The sequence below is a fragment of the Helianthus annuus genome, chromosome 4, assembly GCF_002127325.2.
Source record: "Helianthus annuus cultivar XRQ/B chromosome 4, HanXRQr2.0-SUNRISE, whole genome shotgun sequence".
Lineage (NCBI taxonomy): Eukaryota > Viridiplantae > Streptophyta > Magnoliopsida > Asterales > Asteraceae > Helianthus > Helianthus annuus.
This window is the reverse complement of record NC_035436.2, coordinates 185,524,670-185,552,024: the sequence shown is the minus strand read 5'-3', so window position 1 is coordinate 185,552,024 and position 27,355 is coordinate 185,524,670. Positions and strand designations below refer to the sequence as shown.

The following is a 27,355-nucleotide window of genomic DNA, read 5'->3' as shown; positions in this document are numbered from 1 at the left end:
AATACTGTAATTTCAACCATAAAACACACCTAAAACCCACAAATAACAAAGTGCATATTACTAAAATACCATATTTAAAAACTGATATTCCATAAAAACTTCAAACACTATCGTAGAACTGTGAATATAAAACACAACATGCTAATCAACATAAAACTCCATAATGTTTGTCATTCTATGATCAGAGACTTATCATCCAAAACACAACACAAAACCCACAAATATAATGTTTTAGTAATCTTCATTATATTATTTATGTGTTTTTTGTGTGTTTTATGTTGACATTATGATGTTTTATGAATTTTTATACTTTTTAGGAAATTTGGACTTTGTAGTCAACCCCTACCCATCTTATCTAAATGTTAAGTAATTTTATTATTAGTTAATTTTGTATTATTTATTATTAACTTTTAAATTTATTCTATGAGTTACTTTTAGAAAAATAGGTAATAAAAACGTGTAGAGGGAAATAAAATAAACTATGAACATCAATTATATATATTGTACATTAAACATATAAACTACAACAAAGGAAAACAAATATCAAGAATTTTTCGTTTGATATAAAAGTTCAAAAACAAGTGAAACTCTTTATGAAAAACATAATTCTAATTGAACATATTTGGTAAGTGGTGACGAAAAAGTGAAAAAGGTTGGACGGAATTCATCTTCACCGTCCTTAAGCCACATAAGCACCAAATTACCTTTTACCATTCCATCTTTTTCACCCTCTAACCAATGGAATTATGGAATGCATTGTCAAACCCTTTTTAGTGCATGTTTGGCTTAGCTTATTTTCAACTTATTGAAAAGGACTTTTGGGAAAAAAAAGTCAGGATTTCCTGACTTTTGGAAACTTCAAAGGACTTTTGCCTTTTAAAAGGCCTTCAAAAGGAAAGCCAAACACTTTGGAAAAGTCCTTTTTCCTTTCAAAAGTCCTTTTTTTCTCAAAAAAAGGAACCCCAAACATGCCCTTAATTTTTTAAATCTTTCTATACTAATAAACAAAAATTCTTTTTGGATACGTGTGATTCTCTGGTAATTTTTCACCCTTATTTATTATTTATCTCTTTTATTAAATAATAATAATAATAATAATAATAATAATAATAATAAACATCAATTTAACTAAATCTATTTCTTTTGTTTTAATAATAAATTGATTTCTTTTTTAACTCTAAAGTTTCAACCTTTGACAATTTAAGTCTAAAGTTTCACTTCTAATTTTAAAAGTTTTTATCTTTTACAATTTAACCAATTTAATTCTTTTTTTTACTTTCAACCCAAAGCTTTTCATCTTTTACAATTTAATCTCAACACTTTTTTTACTTTCAACTTTAGTCTCTTATATACTTTTCGTTTTTCATAAGTTCTCTTTTTAACGTGTCGTTCTAAATTTCCGAGTTAACACGCCACAACATGCGTGTGGGTTCAACGTTTTTTCATCTATTTTTTTCCTGTTTGACATGTCCGACGCAGCGCGTCTATTTTTCCCTGTTTGATAGGTCTGTCGCAACATGCGAGTCCGAGATCGACTTAGTTATTTTTTTCTCGGTTTTACACACAGACTCGTGGTCATGTGAGAAACATTTGCCTTTCATCTAACATGATATATAACTATTGAATCCCCCGCCGTATTACGGCTGGTGATAATTCTAGTAATTAATATAGATAATCATTTTGTAAGAAGTGTAAGGAGGAAGTTTTCAACATAAACAAATGACTCAAGCTTTCCATTTTTTGTTTGACAGATGTTGACACCCTAACTATCCACTATACCAACGCATAACATTTTTTAAACGGCCGTATACCCTCTACATAGACGCATACCATCACATTAGCTCCATACGGCCATATATTGTACCATATACCTAATACATGCGTATAGAGTAGTACCATACAAGGTTCTATACAGGGTACACCAACAAATCATGTACCTTTATATACCGTATAAAATCATATCAATACGAGGGTTAATAAGTAACATACATGGTATATGTAGTTATGGGTAAAGTTCTTGTACAAATAATCTTAACATACTAAACATACAAATTGAAGGAAAACTCAAAAAGACAAGGTGGCATTTTTGTAATTATCAATAACTATCAAAGTTACTCTACAAATATACCTAAAAAAACCTAACCACTCCCCCCACCCCCAAAAAAAACCTAAACCCCCCACCCCCCCCCACCCCCCAAAAACCTAAAAAAAACCTACCCCCCCCCACCCCCCAAAAACCTAAAAAAACCTAACCCCCCACCGAAGCTAAAATGCTAAAAACTAAACCCCCCAAAAAACCTAAAAAAATCTAAAAAAATAAAAAAAAAACACACAAATTATTTTATTTTATTTTTTTTAACATTTTTTATTAAAAAATCGCTACTTTTAGTAGCAGCAAAAAAAAAAAAAAAAAAAAGTTTTTTTTGCTGCTACTAAAAGTAGCGATTTTTTTTTTTGCTAACGAAAAGTAGCGATTTTTTTTTTTACTAAAAATTTTTTTTTTTTTTTTTTTTTTGCTAACGAAATGTAGCGATTTTTTAATAAAAAATGTTAAAAAAAAAAATTTGTGTTTTTTTAGGTATTTTTGGTTGTAACTTTGATAGTTGGTGGTAATTACAAAAATGCCACCTTGTCTTTTTTGGTTTTCCTTCAATTTGTATGTTTAGTATGTTAAGATTATTTGTATTTGATCTTTTGCCATGTAGTTATTTGGTCTCATAAATTTAAGGACACAAATTTGAAAACTGAAATGTATTGGAAGCTTTGAAATCCATACAAAAGATTGTAGCCAATGCAAAATCACTACCTGGGCTGGGCTGGCCTCTTGAGAAAACAAAAACACCAGAAAAAATCAAACTGTTACATCTATACCATTAAATTTTACATCCCGTAGTAATCTGTCTCCTCACAAAATTTGTATTGAAAATTGCAAGATCAACCACCTGGTATGCCAACAAAATATTAGAAATTTAGAATCGCAATGGCATCATGTTTTATCTCTAATGAGTGAAATAACAGAAAAGGTTAGCTTAAAACAAAACAAATCAAACAGGTCGAAATTTTCCCGAATTATATTTTTAAATTTGTAGCGCCATGCATGGCCCACTAATTATATTATATATATAATAATAAGTAAGCTAAATTAGGCGTTACCACCCGCAACAAATTCTGTCCCATTTTAACCTGAATGGATTTTGACCCAACTCACCCGTTTTGTTACTTTTATGGTAAAGAAAAATAATATACGTTTAAGAACATTCTTACCTAAAATCATTTGCATAGTAATGGTGGTTCTCTTATATGTTCACTCGGTCTTTGTGAATGTGTACTGAAATAAGCTATCGAATACGCTATTGATCCGGTTCAGCAGATATTCTTTGGACTAAGGACTCAAGTCGTGGAGCAACGGGAGTCCCAGGCTCGTTTAACTTGGCAGAAGGCAGCGATTTAATGCATCCAAGAATATGCTCAATATCACGATTAAGCCTGCCACAAATATTGACATCAAATAGATGTGGAATAAGATATTAAACAAACCAAATATATAAAATAGCTATTCGCATTCAACCAAAAGGTATAAAGGTAGTAAAATAAGATGGGTCAAAGTCAAACTTCTTGGGTTGGTATTCGTTGACCCGCCAACTCCTTTTTGTAAATATTTTCAAATTTATAAAGGTCTAACGTATCAAAATGCACTCAAAATTTATATCATATAACAATAATCTACTTTTTTGATGAAACAGTTTAAAAGGGTGTAAGCATTTAAAATTTACTTAGTACGACTTTCAGCCTGTATGACCTACTTCATATTTAAATCCAACCTCTTTGACTTGCTGGGCTATAAAACTACTCAAATAGACTTGTATTAAGATAAATCATAAAAAGATAAAAGATGTCACCTCTAAACTTAATGACATTATTTTAAGATAACCTACTAAAAACAGGTGATAAAAAATAAAAAAATGCTTCTACACAGAAAACATCATGAACAAAATTTTAAGAACCTGGCTTTGGCTTGTGGAATGCTAATATCCACATGTGAAAATGCGTCAGAGATTTGTATGTCAAAGATGATGGTCACTTCTCTACAAGAGAGATACAACAGATGTAATTAAAATTATAAATGAAAATCCATTGGCACCAGAAATCTTATTTGACTTATTATTATGTCAAAAGGCTCACTTGAATATTTCTTGAACATCTGCCTCATGCAAAGTCCGAGAAAGCACACGTTGAAGATATCCAACTTCCTGAAAAAAAATGACAAAATCCGTTTAATAAAAAAATACAAATACATGCATAATAAGACCATAGGTCCATAACTATATCTAGCAACTGAAGCATGTATTAAATGGTAATGACTAATAAGGGAGCTAACAAACATAAATTTACAGCTAACTAACTACCTTCGTGAGTGATCTAGCAAACTGACTAGGTTGTACATCTGTTTCATCTACTCGGCTCCATGTTTCAATAATTTGTGGCAATCCACGAAGATGAACCAACAACCTTTCCCTCATTATTTGCACCAGTTTTGTATGTATTTCATCTCGATGCACTTTATAATCCTAATCCATTATAAACGAAAAGGTAAGTAAAATAGCTTGTGTTCATGTCAGGCGCATGACCATAAACAGTACCTGTGATACTCGTTCGATTTCTGATGACAGCAATCCTTTTCGCGCCTCCGGTACCTTCAGGAAAAGAATCCTCCTGATTTCTTAGATACATACAAATGATCAAGTTACTATAAAAGTTTAAGAAAGGATAATCCCACTTAATAATAATACTTTTTCTGCAAAATAACAGCTTTAAATTATGCACCTACCAGGGATAATAGCATGCACAAAGCTGACAACCTGACTTGTCAGGGCCAAATGTTTGGATGTAATGGACTTTAAACCAGAGACCTGCAGTGCCAATTAAACAGGATTAAACTTAAAGACCTAACAAATGAAATGATGGTACTACACTTTTCATTACACGTAAGTAGTGTATTAAAGAATTGAGTAAAATACCATTTTCGTCCCTGAGGTTTTGCCACTTTTGCGACTTTCGTCCAAAGGTTCGTTTTTCCGCATCTGAATCCAAAAGGCTTGAAATCTTGCCATTTTCATCCGACATATCCATTTTTTAACTTAAGTCAAAGGTATTTCCGTATAAAGAAGGTTTATTTTAACTAAAAAATGTCTAAAATGATGAAAATACCTGACTTAACGTTAAAAAAATGGATGAAGCTATCGAGTCGGATGAAAATGGCAAGATTTTAAACCTTTTGGATCCAAATGCGAAAAAACAAACCTTTGGATGAAAGTCGCAAAAGTGGTCAAACCTCCGGGACAAAAATAGACATTTTACTCTAAAAGAATTTTATGATTTACCAATATGCCACTGTAACAATAAAGTTACCTGCATGGCACCAGCACCAAGGACAAGCTGACAAGCCCTTGTGTTGAAAAATTTCAGCATTTCAAGCACACGGTGAATAACCTCAGAAGAAAGTGATGGCAAAACAGTATTCATTTCAATGTACTCTGATAACATCTTCAGCAAGATTAAGCCACTGACAAACAAGATTGTAGTTATTACGGTAATCTAAAGCCAAATTCATACAAGTGCATATCAACAGGAACACATTAGAAGATTACTAACCAGTTTACCATGTGGTAGTCAACACCTCTAAAGGAAATTAAATGAATAGAAGATTTTCCATGTGCATCCTTTGTTTTACTGTTGTTCTCTGTGATTCCATCAACAGACTGAGATGGCTGTTCTTCACTGCTGGCAACCATTTCGTTATAGCTATTAGCAATGCTTTTAGAATTGTCATCCTCTAAGCTAAAAAGTGAATCTACAATCGCCTGGAATTCAACAGGAACATCAACTTCAACCCATGTTTCTTGATCAAGCACTGCTTTCAGTTTTGTCATCTACAACAGTATTAAAACAAGTTGTTCATAATCAATGAACCGTACATATCAGCAAGTTAACGGTTAACCAATCGCAAAAACCGTAAACTACCCTAGATTCATGCTGGAAATCAACAAAAGCTTTGGTTTGAGACTGTAATGTTCCACGAATGCTATATCCCAACCTTCCACCAATCTGTTCATGTTATAGCATAAATTCACACCATAAGCACATTCTATTAAAATGAAAAAGTAGAGTAAAATGCCATTTTCGTCCTTGAGGTTTGGTCAGTTTTGCGACTTTCGTCCAAAGGCTTGTTTTTCCGCATCTGGATCTAAAAGGTTTGAAATCTTGCCATTTTCATCCGGCTCGTTAACTCCATCCATTTTTCTCCGTTAAGTCAGGGGTATTTTCGTCTTTTTCACTTTATGTGCATTATGCTAAATGGTTGTACACATAATTGTTAAAAGCCATCGCCTCTTGCGCCTAGGCCCAATTTCCTAGCGAGGCGAGGCAATTGCGCCTTAAGTCAAGGCAATTGCGCTTTAATTCTCCAAGTGATGGCTCATGCGCAGGTTCCGGCGAGATTCCTAGATTCTTGAGAGTTTTCGGCCAAATTCTCTAAATTCTTGCAAGATTCTAGCTAGATTTCTACTTTTATCTAACAAAACTACTTTTCTACACTAATAAACTAGCATTTTATAACTTTTGGTACTAAATAGACGATATTAAATATTATATAATAGATTTAGTTTATTTTATTTGAAGAATAGTATTAATTTTCTATCATAAAAAAATATTTTATGTTTTTTTTGTTGTACGCTTTTTTTTCTCAGGCCCTCGCTTTTTTTGCGCCTTGCGCCTAGGCCCCAGGCGAGGCCTATGTGCCTTGAGTGCGCTTAACGCTTTTAATAACTATGGTTGTACATAAAGTGAAAAAGAGCGAATGGCCCTTTAAGTTAACAAAAAAGATGAAAATACCCCGGACTTAACGAAGAAAAATGAATGGAGTTAACGAGCCGGATGAAAATGGCAAGATTTTAAACCTTTTGGATCCAGATGCGAAAAAACAAACCTTTGAACGAAAGTCGCAAAACTGGCCAAACCTCAAGGACGAAAATGGCATTTTACTCGAAAATGTATTTCAATTGGCAAAGTTGAACTATAACTAATAACTGTACCTTCTCTGTAGCTGTTACAAATTCCTGCGACACGTTATATATGTTTAAAAAATCAGTTAGCCTCAGCCTTGGATGGAGAATAGCACGAACACCAAGCAGCTTTGCCCATCTTCCATGCGCTGCATCACACGCAGCAAACACTGCTTCTGTGTTTTCTCTCAATACATCAGCTCTGTTAAAGAAAACACATAGCAATGTTAAACCGAGTGGGGCAGGTAACGGGTCAGAGTGTATTTGGTTTGGTTGGGTTGAATGGAAATAGATCACCTGAAATTTTTTGACAGATTTGATGTAGTAGTGGCAGGAGAAACCTTGATAACGTTTTTCTGAGATGAAATAGGAAATGATCCGGATTGGGTATCAGCCACTGAATCCATTTCTGCAGTCAAAGCACCGTGAGCAATTGCAGCAGCAACTGAATCAGCAGCATAGTGACCGTCAAGATTCGACATTATCCACTCAATGGCTTTTTTAACTTCAGCAGCTCGATGTAAGTGTGCCTGCATTCACTAGTGGAAAATAAATCAAGTTACATTTTATTGATACACTAATTTAGATCTGAATATATTGAAATTAAATAAAAATCTCAAAATCACAAACTTTAAAACATAATTAAAAAACTTGATTCCTTTAAGAATGAAACTGAAAAAGATTTAATAATGATTCCTGTTGTCTTAATATAATTTCTACTATGTGCTTCTGTACAATCTTATAATTTTATGTCATCATCATCACCGCAAGAGCTAAGTTTAACTAGTTGCATAGTTTAACTTTAAGAACTCCAAACTATTACTAAATAAAAGTACAGGCACACACAAAAAAACATTAAGGTATATACATTACCTGTACAATCTTGAAAATAGTCCCAAGAAGTTGAACAAAGCTTTCAGAAGACATGCTTCTTAACTTACTTGCGAGTGATGAACCTCCACCTGCACCAACACGTAATAACTAATATTTAATCAAATATCATGGTTTCCTTATTTTGCTATTTATGTTTTAAGTAAAAAGTTATGCTTCATATACTTGCATGAGCAATTCTCCTTTATTTGTACACATGTAGAGAAATAGCGTTTCAAAAACTTGATTTCAAATCTTGTATTTTTTAAGGGATATTGGCCTCTAATAATCCCTACTAGACGCCGTTGACCATTGGCAGTCCCACCTTTTTTTATTCTCCCTGACAGTCCCACCTTTCAACTATTTTTCCTCCACTGGTCCTCAGTTAAAAAACTTAACGGAGTTAAGTTTTTTTTTTCCAAATTACAAACTGACGTTTTAGAGCTTTTGATCAAAACGAGGATATGAGTCGAATGGTGTAAAACTTACCTTGAAATTGCGCTCCAAAAGACGAAAACGATGCTTCAATTCGGGTGTTTAAACTTCCAATTAACAGAAATCAAGTCGTTTGGAGCACCGTTTCGAGGTAAGTTTTACATCAACAGACTCGTATCCTTGTTCTGATCAAAAGCCCTAAAACTTCAGTTTGTAATTCGGAAAAAAACTTAACTCCGTTAAGTTTTTTTAACTGAGGACCGGTGGAGGAAAAATAATTGAAAGGTGGGACTGGCAGGGGGAATAAAAAAAGGTGGGACTGGCAGGGGGAATAAAAAAAGGTGGGACTGCCAGTGACCAATGACGTCTAGTAGGGATTATTAAAGGCCAATATCCCTTTTTTTAATACATGAAAGGAACAAACTTTGAACAAAAAGAATTTAGCCACACCATCTGCATCAACAATTCGATCGCCTGGCTTAAAATCAGAGTCCAAAGGTCTGGCAAGAAGAACTGGAAGCAGCTCTGCAACAACTGACTTGATAACAGTTTTCATATTAGATGTAACTGTATCACGATATACTCTCAGCACAGTTGGAAGTTTTGCCTGAAATCACCAAGATTACATGAAACAATCCCAATGTCATAGAAACTATAAAATAACAATTTGATATTACTACGCTAGAATGATGATTGGAATTGATTCAAGAAATTAAACCCTAACTTGCTCAGCTATTCTCTGGAGTTTGTTAATCATTATTCAATACGTAAAGTGTAATTGCCATCATTATTTTACATTTATCTGAAATATACTAAATATATAAAAAGGTACTCACAGTTCTAAGTAAGCCTATAATTAGAGGTAAAAGTCGGTCATGGAAACTAGAGGTATCTTCTTCTTGTTGCAAGTATACCTGTGTCACATAAATAATAATATTAGTCTCACATTTGCACCACATAACCAGTAAAAAACATAACTATCATAAAAATTATCTATACTTCATTATCTTCTCCATTTCCTGGTGACGCTATCCTTGCTTTTGCTTTAGATAATATTTCCGCATCTTTATCTCCAGCATCATTAATAGACACACGCAAAAACTCTGCTGAAAGAATGCTACAAGTATAAACAGTACTAGTCACAACAGAGAAAGTTAAGTTCATCAATATGGCTAATTTCAAACAAAAACTAATAATTATGGTATAGATTATTAAGGTAGTAATTCATAGGAAGCTTTGTTGTCAAAGACGCAAGGCGCAGGCGAGGCGCATCGGCCTCGCCCGGAGCCTAGGCGCAAGGTGCAAAAAAAGCGTGGGCTTTTTTAAGAAAAGCGCATAGAGAAAAAAATATAAAAAATATGTTATGCTTTAAAAATAAATAAGATTCCACATAAAATTAAAAAAACTATTATATATGCCATTTAAGATCATGTAGCTAATAGTTAGTATCAAAAGTTTAGGACTTATATGTTGTAAGTTTTGGGTGTGTGAATAAAAGTCTCAAAAGGTGGTAAATTCTTTGTCCCACATTGGTGTGGGAACAAAGTGAGTGATTGTTTATAAGGTAAAGCCTTTACTACTCCATTGTAGCTTTATGACATGTTTTACCACAAGTCCTACCCGCGCGCAGGGGGTGCAAAAATGAGTTTCTGAGCTTGAATTTGGTTGAACTCGTGCGTGCCCGCACCTGCGGACACGAATGCAGCTCCGAAAACCCCGGGCCCGCGTGAGCCAGTTTTTGTACGCACTCAGCTTCGTGTTTTAATGGTCATTTGTTCTGTTTTATCTTTTTTCCTGCGCCTCATCAACGTTTTTTGCGCTTAGGCGCGCGCTTTTTGCGCCTCAGAACCGTTTTTTCAAAAAAATAGCCCATTTTTGCGCCTAGGCTACCACCAGGCGCTGTTAGTGCGCCTCGCTGCGCCTAGGCGCGCGCTTTTTGCGCTTTTGACAACATAGATAGGAAGAGCTACCGTATTGCATACGTAACTGTAAACATGCCTCAAAACATATAGTTACAATTCTCAACATGGGATATTGTTAAACCAAGCTAAAGGATACAGATGTGAATTATAAAATATCTCAAACAATGCACAGCACCTCATATACGAACAAAAACATAGATACAGATAATTGATATATACACTAACCTATTTACAGAATCTATGGCAGCAGCTACGTGATCCTCGAGGTGACGAAAACAATGTAGCCCAGTCAGTTGATCGGCATCCTATAATCAAAGAGGATTAGATATATAATATATATAATGAATCTAAAATCAATGTATGCCCGTCAGTTAATCGCTATCCTATAACTAACATGGAAGAACCCCAGTTTATTCACAATAGTAATTTGGCATGTTGTTAACCAGTTGATTAAATGCTAGTGGCTACAAACTATAGTAGGTTAGTAGTAGAAATTATATCCACAGAGACCTATAATGGTTTTTGCCTTATGTTCATAACTAGTAGAATGTAATTTTGTAATTTGCTGGTATAAAAGTAATAAAACTATAAGTGCTTGTTTAAAGCAATGATGACATTTTCGGTGTAGTGAATAATTTATAATTTACTTGTAGCCACCTACTTGTGTGGTACACGTAGAGCTTTAGTAACATAACATACGTAACACCTAAGCAAATAATACTATGAATCAACATATGAGTGCTTTAACGCTGTATTAAAACGCATACCCCTTCTAGTGATAAGAACACCATTAGCTTTACGAAGCATATTATGTCCATGCTGTCCACCACTCCACCCAAAATAGTAATAACAAATAACTCGTCTACTCTATGCCTGTTATTATGTGTCATTCTTAACCAAACATACTTGTGTAGTGTGTACTGACTACTGATTAGCTGAAATATGTTTCCACATTAGGTGTTCGCATATAATGTGCATATATGTTTGGGCCCTCCGGGGGCAAAAGTGAAATTGCACTAAATTTAACGTTATTTTACTAATTTCGTGAAAATAATGTTAAAAGAGGAGAACGGTTAATGCATCATGTGGTGGCGTTGATAGCCGAAAGACAAAGGATTACATGCACTAATTGGCCTTTGTCCCGATTGCTAAGTGTTATGTGCCTTATGTCCAAGGCTTGATGGAAAACTACTATCGAGCCGTGGGGGTCTCATTGGAAGCAACCTCTCTATTGCTACGGGGTAGAGGTAAGGGTGTCTACGTCTTACCCTCCTCAGACCCTACCTTAGCTTTGCTATTGGTGGGATTTACTGAGTATGATGATGATGATGACATTTTAATTTAAGCATAATTTATTTTTTCTTCATGTAATATCGTTAAACAAGTATAACAGTTCATCTTGATTGTTGCAGCATATGCCAAGTCATAACACAAACATTGCAGTATTGCACCCATTCTGAGTAATCAACTATTGCTAAAAATAAGGATGTGGTAGTGTAAGACAGTATTGTATTCATGTACCAGAAAATTCTTCAAATCATCAGTGACGTCTAAGGCTCCAGCACAATCAGCAGATGCGACAAGCTATAGAACAAAGCAACAAGAGGATTAAAGTCATTTCATGGACTTGATCATCATAATTTTTTTTTTTTGATGAATGATAAAATAAAGGCAAGAAAGGCATTAATTTAACTGTGTATCATAATTGATTCCACTTGATTTAAGTTGCCACCAAACCAATTATCCTTAATGTCAACAACTACTGACCTAGATAAACAACATATAGACAAACTACAGGAAGATAATCACATAAAGTCCCCCTCTAACGTGTAGGATAATCCAAACCCCTAAAACAAAGCTAACACACATATGTATGGTGTACTCTCCCTTAAAAGTCTTTAACCTTAATCCTACATCTCCACGAACTCCTATCGTGGATCATGACCTGGATAAAAGCCTCTTCATATAATCAGTTGTCACCAAAACAACTGTCTACCCTTGGTTTAAAAAAGGCGACCTGAGGTGACCCAAGGCACAGGCCTCAGCACCTCAGCCTACACAAGGCGTGAGTTTTACAAATAGCGCACCTGAGGCACATTTTTTGGCAAAAAGTTGACCCTGAGGCGCGCGCCTCATGTATTTCCAGCATTTTTGTGCAGCAGATTGTTGTACAGCATGGTTTTCAGGTTGTACATGTATGTAAATTCAATATTTAACCATATATAAAGCTTATTTGTGTCTAAATATCGGGTAAATGAGGCTAGAATCTTATAGGAAATATATTTAAAAAAATATATATATAATCTGTGCCTTGGGTACGAAAAGCGGAGCGCTTTCGAGCTTGACGCTTCAAGCCTCGATTTTAGACCTTATCTTTTGTGTGCTCCTCTTTTTTTTTAAACCAAGCGTGTACCATAATAGCATGAACAGAATCTCAAAAAATTGAAGGCTAAAGCATGACTTTTGTTGAAGCTGTAACTTTAAACCAAACTTCAAGAATTGTGGAAAATGTTCTGGATGAAATCGGTAAGTTATATTGGTTGCCATGCAAGCCAAACCATATATATACTAACACATCTACATTCTAAACTTTTCACATGACTAGTCTATTTAATGTAGGTCTCATTTTCGTTTTCCAGCATCTTTCTATGGTCTATCTTCCGATTTCTCCACATTCTTAAGCATTAAGTGAATCAGAAAATCAGTTGTTAAAAGTGAGGGATAGGTAGATAAGACTATAGTTATCTCAATAATCAGTTCTCTTATAATAACCTTTCCAAAACATATCATTCTGACTACAAATAATCAAAAACGATAACATAATCACTTTTACCTACACACTTAATATTCACTAGCTGAGTTCTGTACATGTCGTCCCTCATTTAAGTTAAAGTATATTAAAGCAACCTTGCTGCTTGTTCTTTCTCGTTTCTTGATCAGATAATCAGAGCATCATTGAAGCAAATTGGCAGCCACAAGCCAATGATGCTTCGGTTCTCTTGGGTTTCCTAGTTCTTGTTAACATACATTTCTACTATAATCTAGATAGTTTTCCAGGCATAACAACTCATAGTTTAGCATAAGTATGAATGCAGGATACCATAAATCATTAACTAACTTCAAAAACTAAAACAGCTGTCAAATACTTGTTGATAATGATAACAATGTGGTTCCATACCAACTTAAGAGCAGCAAGAGACTGGTTAACATATAATATAAGCCTAAGCTTCTCCTGCAATGCCAGCAAATTACTCCTAGTAAGATTCAGATCCTGAACTTGCCGAGCCGAATCCACCAAATCCACATCCAAAAGCCGAATCGTCTCCTTCAACTCCCGGATCCTACCACACCCTTCCACAATCTTCAAACTCAAATCCTCCAACTGACTCTGCGCCTCGAAAAACGAATTCGACCGCAATGAAATCTCCTTAACCAAATGCACCTCCACCACATCCAAATACTGCGACAACTTCTCCTGCAACACTGCATTCTCCGCAACGGTAGAAAACGTGGATGCAGCCCTAAAAGTCGCTCCATCTTCAAGCGCAAAATCCTCCTTAAAATACAAGGCCGGAACTTCTCGCAAACACGCCACCAGAGCTTCCCCTGCCCTCTCATGACTATTAATCGCATCCTCATCCCTGTTCTCCTTGTTCGAATGGTTCCTAATATCTTCGAAACGGTTATAATGATCGGAAATTGAAGATACATACCGTGTGAAATCAGATCTGGTGATTTCAAACCCTAGGGTTTTGTTAACAGGAGGAGCGAATTCAGGAATTTGTACGGCGGCAGTTGATGATGACCACCAGCCGGACCAGGATCCATCGGAGAGATGTGGATTGTTGAGGATTGAAGATAAGCTTTGAGTGCTTGCATCTGAGAGTGATTTGGATAACAACGATGAAGTGGATGAATTGTGGCGGTTTGCAGTGGAGTTTGTTGATCGGAGGGGAGGCTTTGGATCCATGATTTTCAGGATTTGATCAGCATTGATGGATCTTGATCGAGATTGATAGATTGATCAGATGGATTTTGATGTATATTCAGTTGCATACGGTTGAAGAAGTTGAAATTGAATGGAAACTAGAAACCCTAGGAGATGAATGTAGATCGGAAGTGGGGGCCGAAGAAGCTGTGTTTATAGTTTGTACACTCTGGTTTCATGATCGGACTTGTTTGTTTCTTGGAAATTTTTAGAATAATATTATTTTTTCTTTTTACTATTATTCTGGGAGGGAAAAGATCAAATAGGAAGTTAATTTTCGCTAGGAAGAATAGGAAGCAATCTCAGCCGTTCATCATCTTTTTTTTAATTTTTGCACGCGTGGGCTTTTTCGTCTTTTTACATCATCATATCTTCGTGCTAATTTATAGATTCTGTTACTTCTTTTCTTAGTTCATCACTCTCATAACATAATTGAAGATTCAATAACCCTAAATCGCCATCGATCGCAAATTCATCTCTTTTCAAACATTAATCTTCTTTCGTTTGTCAATTCGATAACTTCAATGTCTTCGTCAGACTCTGCTGGTATGTTTAGCTTCAATTTGAGTAATTTTTTGTTATTTTGTCCAAATTTCATTGTTTTACGTTTTATAATTCGTTTTTCTATAATTAATATTTGATTTTTCATAAGTTTAATTGTTATTGTTGTATAATTTAACATAATTTGTTTGTTTTGCTTCTTCATCATTTATTGCGTTTTAGTGAATAGTTGCGTTTTATGTTATTACTTAAATTATATTCATACAAACTTTTAGTTTAAGATTTATGTAATAATAAAGCTATAACTGTTATTGTTGTACAATTCTTGTTTGTTCATCATTAGATGCGTTTTACTGAATGTATTGCGTTTTATGCTTTTATCCATAATAGTTGATATACAAACCTTAAATGTCTGTATTTCTAAATTATTATTAACATATTTTGAGATTTAACAGTAAACACATTACTATATATGTTGTATTGCTTTTTATGATTTTTTGTTAAGTGTTTCAGATCACATGATGCGTTTTACTGAACGTATTGCTTTTTATGCTTTTTATGCTTTTATAAACTTTAAAGGTTTGTATTTTTTAAATTTTTATTAATATATTTTTAGGTTTATTTCTAGAAACATTATTCTCTAAGAGATATTGTGTTTTATAGTTTTTTAAATTGGTTCAGATATTATTTCTAAGTGGGAGGAACGTCTATGTACAAAGAGTGGAAGAAAGTTTTTCAAACCTAAAGTCAGTGGATCTATTACACCTGCTGTTGGAATGTTTTTTAAGTCATTTGATGAGGCTTTTGCATTTTATCAGAGATATGCACTTGCTGCAGGTTTTTCTGCAAGAAAAAATACTTCTTGGAAAAATGTTGGTGGTTTAGTGACAATAAGGTATATTGTCTGTTCAAGAGAAGGATTTCATGTTAGCAAAAAAATAGATTCTGGTTCAGTTGAGAATAGTAAAAAAGATTGTTAGACGTAATAGAGGTTCAAAAAGAGTTGGATGCAATGCTCATGTGAAACTAATATTAGAGAACAATATGTTTAAAATCTACTACTTTGAAGAAGAACATAACCATATCTTTGTTGAAGATGAAGATATTCATTTCTTGCCGGCTGCCAGAAGTATCGATTATGTGAAAGAAAGTTTTATATCTGGATTGTCTGCAATCAATATTGGACCTGTTAAAGCATTCAATATTATGAAAACAATGTATGGTGGTTTTGGTGAAGCTGGTGCTAGTAAAGTTGATTGTAAGAATTATAGAAGGGATTTGAATTTTTACATCGGAGAGTATGATGCTGAAATGGTAGTTATGCGTCTTATTAGGAAGAAAGAATGTTGTCCTGGCTTCACATGTGATTATGTTATTGGTGAAGATAGAAGATTGAAAGGGCTTTTCTGGGCTGATGAGCAATCAAAAAAAAATTATACAGTGTTTGGTGACATATTTGGTTTTGATGCTACTTATAAATTAAACAAGTAAGTTTTTTTGATTTATTGCGTTATATATTCTATTGCGTTATATATGTTGTTCTAATTTTTTAATGCTTTTTTAATTTGTTTTTATTAAGGTATGATTTGGTTTTTGTACCATTTACTGGTATTGATAATCATTTTAGGAATGTCACATTTGGTGGTGCATTACTTGGTTCGGAGACTGCAGATTCTTATAGATGGCTTTTAAGGTGCTTTCTTAATACTTTTGGAAGTGAGCCTAAAGTTGTTGTTACTGATCAAGATGCTGCAATGAAGAGAGCTATTAAGGATGTACTTTCAAGAAGTAGGCATAGGTTATGTATGTGGCATATATGGGAGAAATTGAAGACAAAGGTATTTACTGCTTTTTATGATATAACAAACTGGAATTATATATTGTTTTTATTATTGCGTTTTATGTATTATACAATAAGATCCCCTAACATTTTTATCATCAATAGAATTACAAAACAATTGCGTTTTACCATTAATGCATTCTGTTTTATCATTTTCAATATATTGGTTTTTAAATTATTGCGTTTTATGTTTAATAATTTTATAACTTTTTATTCAGGTTGGTCCTGTTTTGTCAGCAAACACTGATTTTAATACAAGAATGACTCATGTTGTATGGAATGATACTATTATTCCAGAAGATTTTGAAACTGAGTGGCATTCAATAATGTCTACTTTTGGATTGGAAAATCATGAGTGGTTAAAAGATATGTACGATCTTCGATTTGATTGGATTCCTGCTTATTACCAAGGAGAGGATTTGGCTGGACTTATGCGTACTACGTCAAGATGTGAAAGCGAGAATTACTTCTTTGGTCAGATTTGCAATCCAAGATGTACACTTGTTGAATTTTTTACTCATTTTGAGACTGCAATGGATATTCAAAGGCATGATATAACAACCCTCGGTAAAACAGACATCCTCATAATATTTCCGACGCCCTAATATATCTTTAAATATATCAATATGTCATTATATGTACCCCGTATGTAAAAACCGAACCCCGAAAATAGATTATATTATATAATATAAATAAAAACAATAAATTTTAAGTTGAGGCGGGCCGCGTAGGGCCTCACCTCAAGTCCATGCGGGCCGCGCGAGTAGGATAACCAGATATCGTCAAACCATAAGCCCAAGCGGGCCGCGTACCTATTCAGTTTAGTTGATGCGGGCCGCGAGCGACCCAATTTGTGGCGTGACCCGGTGCGGCCACGTGTCATCATCGTGGCGAGTCTAGTAGATGAGCCGGACAAGCTAGTCCGTTGACTAGCATTGACGCAGGCCGCGTAGATCCGGCCCAAACTTCACGCGGGCCGCGAGGAAGTCCAATTACAGCCCTATATAAGAAGGCAACGGGCTTTCGGTTTTCGTCGCTCACAACTTTCTTTCTTTCTAAATTTCTGAAGTAGTATACACTATAGCCGGGTATTATACCCCCTAAAATAGCGAGGTTCTGCTACGATGTAAGTATTATAACCCCTGGAGACGTATTAGATACGCTGCCCGATTGATCTAGGGTTCCGTAACGGCTGTCGTGGTTCTGCCCGACGTAGTCGTTGGAATGCCGTCTCGGGGAGGGTATTACTAATGTTAAAATGGGTTATTATACTAACACACGTGCATTTGTGTAATTTATAGATTATCTCCAGGAAACCCTTACGAAAAACCTAAAACAGCAATGTGAGTGATCCTTCTTTTTATGTACTCATTTTTGTGAGTAATCTCCTTTTTGTTAACTGTTTTTACAAAACCTTAAATACCTTTCCATGCAAATGACAGTTATTGAGTATTTGTAAAGAATACAATTATAGTGGGTATGTTGGGGTTTTGTATACAAAATTGGTTACTGGCGTGGTAACATCCCATAAGTTGAGTATGACCGTACCACTGATGTTAATTGTGATGTCTTGGATACAAATGTAATTGCGGATGTGCCCTCAATACTGCAAATTGGTTTTTACTTAAACTTGATTAAACTGGGATTCACTCACCAGTATTTCCCACTGACAAAATGTTTTTAAAACGCGTTTCAGGTAACAAAATGTGAAAGCCAAATAGAAGCCAGCTGGACAGCACTGAAGGCTTGGAAAAGTGGCAATAAAGTTACCTAAGAATAAAATGGATGTTTTTATTAAATAAATAAGATTTATTCCTATGAAACGTGTGTATTGAAAACTTGGGTTTTTACCCATATGTTTAATGTTATAAACATGGTGGTTTACTCTGATTAAAATATTTCCTAACTACGGTCCTGATGAAAATTTCCGCTGCCAAATTGAATAAATAAATGTGATACCACCGAAACTGGCTCACGGCCGCCCGTTCCCGGGAGATAGGGATCGGGGGTTGTGACAGAAGGTGGTATCAGAGCTATGCCACTGATTCAGCCACAGGAGTGTTCTGCTGACACCAAAAATTCAAAGTGTTAGGAAATAAATTATGGAAATACGTGTATAATTGTATTTCTTGCTATGTGTTATCTGACTATTTGTTAGTTTACAGTATGAGTGACCAAGGACCTTCTGACGCCTATCGTCAACTGTCTGGTTCGCCTAGGAGCGAAGGCACCTCCTCTTCTCAGCATGCCCTCTCAGGGTATTCTGCTGACACAGAAGAAGGGATCTTTGTGTTTAAGGCTCAGTCTGAAGAGCCATTTCCTCAGAAAAAGAGGGGATGGTTCAGTAGGGGAGCGCACGAGCGTAGGAAAAGAATGAAAAAGTTGCAGGAACAGCGAGTGTTAGCCGCAGCAAAAAGAGAAACTGATGCTTATAATCAGGATATGCTCAATAGGGGTATCGCTAATATCCATATTTTAGCAACCACTGCTGCTGACCCAAACCTGGAACAAATGCTAGCACCTCAACCACAAAATCCTGATCAACCCATGGAAATAGAAAACCAGATAGAAATGCCTGATTTTAACCCGGAGGAGATACCTAGGGTACCTGCACCTGATCCTCTAGACCCAAACAACTACGACCCCTGGTGGGACGATGTTAGGGACTACGTGCAACAAAACCCAATTCAGGAAAATGTGCCAATACCCAACTTAGGAGCTTACCCAGGGTTAGATCCTCAAGATCCCTACAACATTAGTGACGCATATGTTAGGGAAATTTTAGAAAATCCATACCCGTACCAAGCCCCTATGCCTCCGTATCAGGAACCCGTACCTCAATTTCCAAACCCAATCCTAGAACCTGCACCCCCAATGAGTGCAGAAAATGTCCAAGAACTTAGGACTTTCGGGGAGGAAATTTTAGAAAGCAGTGATAGAATGCGACAGGTGGGAGAACGCCTCGTATGGAAATACGATGAGCGTAATATGGATTTTTGGATGAATCCATATCAGTGAACGTAATGACAGTACGGTAATAGTAATAATAATAAAATAATATATGTGTGTATGTGTTTAAAAAAAAAAAAAACTACTGATGCATACTATTAGTATTGTAGCTTTACATTTCAGTCGGTACTGTAATTTTTATTTCTGTACTGGTGTGTATTGATGCATACTATATAAAAAGAGTAAATGTCGCAATGCTCGACGTTTTTGGTTAAACGTGTATGTCATGTGATTGGCTATATATAAATATTATTTGTGATATTAATATTTGGTAAATGTCTAAAATTCAGATGGCCGACGCGGGAAATCAAGAAAATCTGAATAACGATAACCAGAGTAACATTAACGTGGTTAATGAGAATTCGGACAATAATAACAACGGAAACCAAATGGATAATAGTGCCGTTCAGCATATTGTGGCACAAGGAATTATAGATGCAATGCCATTTATTATTCAAACAGTTCAGGAAGCGAATAATAAAAGTAAGCATAGCAGTAAGCGACCAACTGAACCAGAAAACAGCGTGAACAATGGACCCATACTTCAAGCGCCCGTTCCCAAAAGAAGAAGAACCATGCCACATGGTTGTTCTTACAAGGAATTCTGGTCCTGCAAACCAATAGAATTCTCGGGCAATGAAGGACCCATTGCAGCTTTACGCTGGATAGAGAAAACTGAGGCAGTTCTGAAAATAAGCAAGTGTGCTGAAGAAGATAAAATAATGTTTGCTTCAAATCTGTTTAAAAATGCAGCCTTAGAATGGTGGAACACTATCCTCCAATCCAGAGGAAGTGATAGGATTTATAATATGGAATGGGAAGAATTCAAGAACATGGTAGAAAGGAAATTCTGCCCTCCCAATGAAAAAGAACAGATAGCAAATAAGTTTCTGAATCTAAGAATGACCGGGGTAGATAGTAAGGGTTACACTACCACATTCTTTGAATATGCTAGGATAGTACCTACCCTTGCATCACCTGAACCAGTGTTAATCTCCCGTTACATCTGGGGATTAATTGGAGAGATTAGACATGTAGTCAAGGCAGCTAGACCCCAAACCATAGAGGAAGCTGTAGAACTAGCCAATACCTTGACAGATGAGTTAATCCGTACTAGAGAAGAAGACCAGAGGAGAAACCTAACCCAAAGGCTTACTCAAGAATTCCGTTCTGGGAATTCCAATCGTAGGAATGTAGGTTCTACCTCTGCACCCTACTGCAAAGCCTGCAGAAAGAAGCATTCTGGAAGATGCCCTACTTATTGTAATTTTTGCAAGGCCCCAGGACACAAGGAAGAGAATTGCAAGAAGAAATCCAGTAATGGAATGTGTTTCAATTGTGGAGAAAAAGGTCACATTAGGACAAACTGTCCGAAATTGGCTCCAGCTGCAACCAACAAAAATCCTAAAAATGCCAGAGCATTCGTGCTAACTACAGAGGAAGCCAGGATGATTCCAGACGTAATTGCTGGTACGTTTTTAGTTAATGATATTTTTGCTAAAGTATTATTTGACTCTGGTGCAAACCAAAGTTTTATTAATACTTCGTTTTGCAAACTCCTAAATCAATCATTAACTAAACTACCACAAGAATGTCTAGTGGAAACCGCAAATGGAGAAACTGTTAAGATTTCTGAAATCTTGCAGGGAGCAAGAATAGAAATTTTTAATCAAAAATTTATTGCAAACCTTTACCCAATGAATCTGGTTGGATTTGATGTAGTATTAGGAATGGATTGGTTAATAGCCAATAAAGCCAGTATTTTATGTGATCAAAAGACAATTCAGATAAAATCACCAAGAGGTGAAAAGATCACAATTAAAGGAGATAAACCTTTTAGATCCACTAAATTCATCTCTGTGATGAAAACTGCAAGTTGTATAAGAAAAGGATCTATAGTGTATTTGATTTCAATAATCACTAACACTAAAGGAAAAGAAGTAAAAGATATCCCAGTAGTGTCCCAATTTTCAGATATCTTTCCAGAAGAATTGCCAGGATTACCACCAGACAGGGAAGTCGAATTCAGAATTCACCTATTACCAGGAACAGCACCAATTGCTAAAGCACCTTACCGTTTAGCACCCGCAGAAATGCAAGAACTGAAGAAACAACTAGACGAGTTGTTGGAGAAAGGATTCATACAGCCAAGTTCATCGCCATGGGGAGCACCAATATTATTTGTCAAAAAGAAGGACGGATCAATGCGTATGTGCATTGACTACCGTGAATTGAACAAAATCACGATTAAGAATCGATACCCATTACCGAGGATCGATGATTTGTTTGATCAACTTCAAGGAGCTCGATTTTTCTCTAAAATCGATTTGAGATCAGGATATCATCAATTAAAGGTACAGGAAGAGGATATTCCTAAAACCGCATTCAGAACAAGGTATGGTCATTATGAATTTACTGTCATGCCATTTGGTTTAACCAATGCCCCAGCCGCATTTATGGACATGATGAACCGAATATGTAAGCCATATTTGGATAAATTCATAATTGTCTTCATAGATGATATTCTAATTTACTCTAAAAGTAAGGAAGAGCATGCAAAGCACTTGCACTTACTTTTAAGTTTATTGAGAAAAGAGAAGCTTTATGCTAAGTTTTCAAAGTGTGAGTTTTGGTTAGAACAAGTGCAATTTCTCGGACATTTAGTTAACCATGAAGGAATTCATGTAGATCCAACAAAAATCGAGGCAATTACCAAATGGAAAACCCCAGAGTCACCAACTGAAGTTAGAAGTTTCTTAGGATTGGCCGGTTATTATAGAAGATTTACTCGAGATTTTTCTAGAATAGCCATTCCTTTAACTAAGTTAACTTGTAAATCTGTTAAGTTTGAATGGGGACCAAAACAAGAAGAAGCCTTTAGAATCCTTAAGCAAAGATTAACCCATGCACCGATACTAGCATTACCAGAAGGAACTGAAGACTTTGTAGTCTTTTGTGACGCTTCTAAATTAGGTTATGGATGCGTATTGATGCAACGCCAAAAGGTTATAGCTTATGCATCTAGACAGCTTAAGAGTCATGAAGGAAATTATTCGACCCATGATTTGGAATTAGGAGCCATAATTTTTGCCCTTAAGATTTGGAGACATTATCTTTATGGTAGTAAGTTTACCATATTCACAGATCATAAGAGTTTAAGATATGTCTTCGGGCAAAAAGAGTTGAATATGAGACAGAGACGCTGGATGGAATTACTTAGTGATTATGATTGTGATATCCAGTATCATGCAGGAAAAGCAAATGTGGTGGCTGATGCTTTAAGTCGAAAATATCACGAAAAGCCAAAAAGGGTACGTTCTCTTAAATTAAATCTACAAGTAGATTTAAACAGTCAAATTAGAAAAGCACAAGAATCAGTAATCAAGGAGGATACTGAAAAATTAAAAGGAATGATTAAGGAATTAGAACAAGGAACAGATGGAATTTGGAGGTTCCATCAAAAGAGAATGTGGATACCTAAATTAGGAAAATTACGTCATCGTATATTAGAAGAAGCCCATAAGTCTAAATATACGATGCATCCAGGAAATGATAAAATGTACCAGGATTTAAGGAAAAATTTCTGGTGGATAGGAATGAAAAAGGATGTAGCAGCTTATGTTTCTAAATGTTTAACTTGCTCACAAGTTAAAGCTGAACATCAGAAACCCTCAGGTTTGTTACAACAATTAGAAATACCAGTTTGGAAATGGGAATTGATAACAATGGATTTTGTTACCAAATTGCCTAAAACAAGGAAAGGAAATGATACAATCTGGGTGATTGTAGATAGATTAACCAAGTCAGCTCATTTCTTACCAATGAAGGAAACCTTTAGTATGGAACAATTAGCCAAATTGTATGTAAATGAAATTGTTTCATTACATGGCATTCCTTTATCAATTGTTTCTGATAGAGATAGCCGTTTTACCTCTCATTTTTGGTCAAGTTTCCAAAAAGCAATGGGAACCAGGTTAAATCTAAGCACAGCTTATCATCCTCAAACGGACGGACAAAGCGAAAGGACAATTCAGACAATGGAGGACATGCTTAGAGCTTGTGTAATTGATTTTGGAGGTAACTGGGACGAACACTTACCTTTAATAGAATTTTCTTATAATAACAGTTATCACACAAGTATCAATGCTGCACCATTCGAAGCACTTTATGGACGAAAGTGCAGAACCCCAGTCTGTTGGGCAGAAATTGGGGAAAAACAATTATCTGGACCTGAGATAGTACAAGAAACAACTGATAAAATCATTCAAGTCAAGGAACGACTAAAAACAGCACGTGATCGACAAAAGAGTTACGCTGATAACAGACGCAAACCATTAGAATTCCAAGTGGGAGATAAAGTGTTATTGAAAGTCTCTCCCTGGAAAGGAGTGGTAAGATTCATCAAGAGAGGAAAGCTAAGTCCCAGGTATATTGGACCTTTCAAAATTCTTGAAAGAATAGGACCGGTAGCCTATCAGCCGCAACTGCCAGAGGAAATGGCAGGAATACATGATGTATTTCATGTATCTAATCTCAAAAAGTGTTTAGCCGATGAATCACTCGTAGTACCTCTTAAGGATATAGAAGTTAATGAACAACTCAAGTTTGTGGAGAAGCCTCTGCAAATTGAAGATAGGAAAATTAAGAATCTCAAACATAAAAGACTAGTTCTGGTCAAAGTGAAATGGAATTCCAAAAGAGGACCTGAGTACACGTGGGAGCTTGAATCCGAAATGCAAAAGAAATATCCACACTTGTTCCAGTAGATCTCGAGGACGAGCTCTAAAACAAGGTGGGGAGGATATAACAACCCTCGGTAAAACAGACATCCTCATAATATTTCCGACGCCCTAATATATCTTTAAATATATCAATATGTCATTATATGTACCCCGTATGTAAAAACCGAACCCCGAAAATAGATTATATTATATAATATAAATAAAAACAATAAATTTTAAGTTGAGGCGGGCCGCGTAGGGCCTCACCTCAAGTCCATGCGGGCCGCGCGAGTAGGATAACCAGATATCGTCAAACCATAAGCCCAAGCGGGCCGCGTACCTATTCAGTTTAGTTGATGCGGGCCGCGAGCGACCCAATTTGTGGCGTGACCCGGTGCGGCCACGTGTCATCATCGTGGCGAGTCTAGTAGATGAGCCGGACAAGCTAGTCCGTTGACTAGCATTGACGCGGGCCGCGTAGATCCGGCCCAAACTTCACGCGGGCCGCGAGGAAGTCCAATTACAGCCCTATATAAGAAGGCAACGGGCTTTCGGTTTTCGTCGCTCACAACTTTCTTTCTTTCTAAATTTCTGAAGTAGTATACACTATAGCCGGGTATTATACCCCCTAAAATAGCGAGGTTCTGCTACGATGTAAGTATTATAACCCCTGGAGACGTATTAGATACGCTGCCCGATTGATCTAGGGTTCCGTAACGGCTGTCGTGGTTCTGCCCGACGTAGTCGTTGGAATGCCGTCTCGGGGAGGGTATTACTAATGTTAAAATGGGTTATTATACTAACACACGTGCATTTGTGTAATTTATAGATTATCTCCAGGAAACCCTTACGAAAAACCTAAAACAGCAATGTGAGTGATCCTTCTTTTTATGTACTCATTTTTGTGAGTAATCTCCTTTTTGTTAACTGTTTTTACAAAACCTTAAATACCTTTCCATGCAAATGACAGTTATTGAGTATTTGTAAAGAATACAATTATAGTGGGTATGTTGGGGTTTTGTATACAAAATTGGTTACTGGCGTGGTAACATCCCATAAGTTGAGTATGACCGTACCACTGATGTTAATTGTGATGTCTTGGATACAAATGTAATTGCGGATGTGCCCTCAATACTGCAAATTGGTTTTTACTTAAACTTGATTAAACTGGGATTCACTCACCAGTATTTCCCACTGACAAAATGTTTTTAAAACGCGTTTCAGGTAACAAAATGTGAAAGCCAAATAGAAGCCAGCTGGACAGCACTGAAGGCTTGGAAAAGTGGCAATAAAGTTACCTAAGAATAAAATGGATGTTTTTATTAAATAAATAAGATTTATTCCTATGAAACGTGTGTATTGAAAACTTGGGTTTTTACCCATATGTTTAATGTTATAAACATGGTGGTTTACTCTGATTAAAATATTTCCTAACTACGGTCCTGATGAAAATTTCCGCTGCCAAATTGAATAAATAAATGTGATACCACCGAAACTGGCTCACGGCCGCCCGTTCCCGGGAGATAGGGATCGGGGGTTGTGACACATGAGCATAGGAGGAATGATCATGATACAAGGTATATTCAGTGTAAACCCTGGAGTGACTTTGTATTGGAGAAACAAGCATCAGAAATATATACCCAAACAATTTTTAAGGATATTCAGATTGAAATTGATGCTGCCATTACAAAGTGTATGTCAAAGTCTGTTGATACTGTGGGTGATGTTCAATATTTTGAAATAAAGGATTTCAGGCAGTCATGCACATCTTTTTTCAAGGTATTTTTTAAATTTATATTGTTTAAATATCTATTGCGTTTTATTTTTCATCTTTTATTGCGTTTTATCATTATATTATCATATGGTTCTATATGTATTATATTTACTATTCATTGCGTTTTATATTACATTTCACTAATTTTATATAACTTTTTAATCTTTTTACAGGTGGAATACAGCAAACAAGAAGATGGTTTAAGTATAAGTTGTTCTTGCAAACGGTTTGAACAATTTGGTATATTGTGCCGCCATATATTTTACGTATTACGGTATGAAGATATAAGTGAGTTTCCTAGAAGATATGTTCATAGAAGATGGATGAGAGATGTTGTTTCTGTTGGATCAAATCATTCCAATATTCGGTTTGATGAAATTGGTAGGAATAGTGCAATTGATAAAGTTTATAGAGAAATTGTTGTTGCAAATGAGTATGTGGTTAATAGGCTGGTTGGCGATTTAGATGAACTGCGTCGTTACAGGGATCATATTAAAAGTTATATTGATAAAGCAGATGAGGTTATGGTTGCTGTGCCGCCTCCTAGTCGCAAAGAAAGATTTGCTGATATTGGAGGGAACTTAGAAAAATCGGATTCTATGATTCGTGTCCCGATAAAAATAAGGACCAAAGGATGCGGTGTTCAAAAAAGGTTCAAGTCTAATCGTGAGATTGCAATTCAGAAATCATCAAAGATCCAGAAATTGTGTCGTGTATGTGGTGGAAAAGGACATAACAGTCGCACATGTAAAGATAAGGTTTCTGCTAATGCTATAGGTTCTAGCAATGGAATGTAATTATGTATACAAATTCTGTCAATATTAGATATCAATAAGTAAAAAAAAAAAAATTTTTCATTGCGTTTTATGATATATGGATTTCATCTCTTTTTGTTACTACGTTTTGACATATCCTTCATAAATATCAGATTGTTATGGTTAATTAAGTTTTATGATAACAACAATATATTTTTATTGCGTTTTATACATAGAACAATTACTTTAACTGGATTTTTTTGATTATTGCGTTTTATTGTAACACAGATCAAATTAAACAAGAAATGCAAGTGGATATCATAAAGATTGCGTTTTATACATAGAACAATATATTTTAAATTATATTTTTTTGATTATTTCTTTTTATTGTAACATAGATCATATATCAAATTAAACAAGAAATGATGAGAACATTAATCTTCCATCAGGGATATCCAAATCACATATCAGCTTTTTTT

The 27,355-nt window shown here is 35.5% G+C and overlaps 2 protein-coding genes across 3 annotated transcripts; one reads left to right on the top strand and one right to left on the bottom strand.

Moving 5' to 3' along the window:
• Window positions 1-2,736: 2,736 nt before the first annotated feature.
• LOC110937502 (vacuolar protein sorting-associated protein 54, chloroplastic) lies at window positions 2,737-14,472 on the bottom strand. 2 transcript variants are annotated; one of them, XM_022179931.2, is made up of 19 exons: window positions 13,467-14,472; window positions 11,810-11,872; window positions 10,514-10,593; window positions 9,366-9,483; window positions 9,203-9,280; window positions 8,817-8,973; window positions 7,935-8,023; window positions 7,359-7,591; window positions 7,092-7,263; window positions 6,022-6,105; window positions 5,653-5,930; window positions 5,410-5,563; window positions 4,829-4,910; window positions 4,641-4,713; window positions 4,407-4,568; window positions 4,183-4,250; window positions 4,005-4,085; window positions 3,265-3,486; window positions 2,737-2,942 (listed from the first exon to the last, which is right to left on the bottom strand). In XM_022179931.2, the coding sequence occupies exons 1-14, from the start codon at window positions 14,256-14,258 to the stop codon at window positions 4,697-4,699; spliced, it is 2,397 nt and encodes a 798-aa protein (XP_022035623.1). In that variant the 5' UTR covers window positions 14,259-14,472; the 3' UTR covers window positions 2,737-2,942; window positions 3,265-3,486; window positions 4,005-4,085; window positions 4,183-4,250; window positions 4,407-4,568; window positions 4,641-4,696. The 2 variants fall into 2 exon arrangements, with proteins under 2 accessions (XP_022035623.1, XP_022035622.1); XM_022179930.2 differs by having other exon boundaries at window positions 4,641-4,720; window positions 13,467-14,469.
• LOC110934019 (protein FAR1-RELATED SEQUENCE 5-like) lies at window positions 14,327-26,918 on the top strand. The gene is made up of 7 exons (XM_022177215.1): window positions 14,327-14,438; window positions 15,291-15,356; window positions 15,459-15,672; window positions 15,767-16,264; window positions 16,357-16,615; window positions 16,836-17,120; window positions 26,295-26,918. Exons 1-7 carry the CDS (start codon window positions 14,327-14,329, stop codon window positions 26,916-26,918), a joined length of 2,058 nt encoding a protein of 685 aa, XP_022032907.1.
• Window positions 26,919-27,355: the final 437 nt, after the last annotated feature.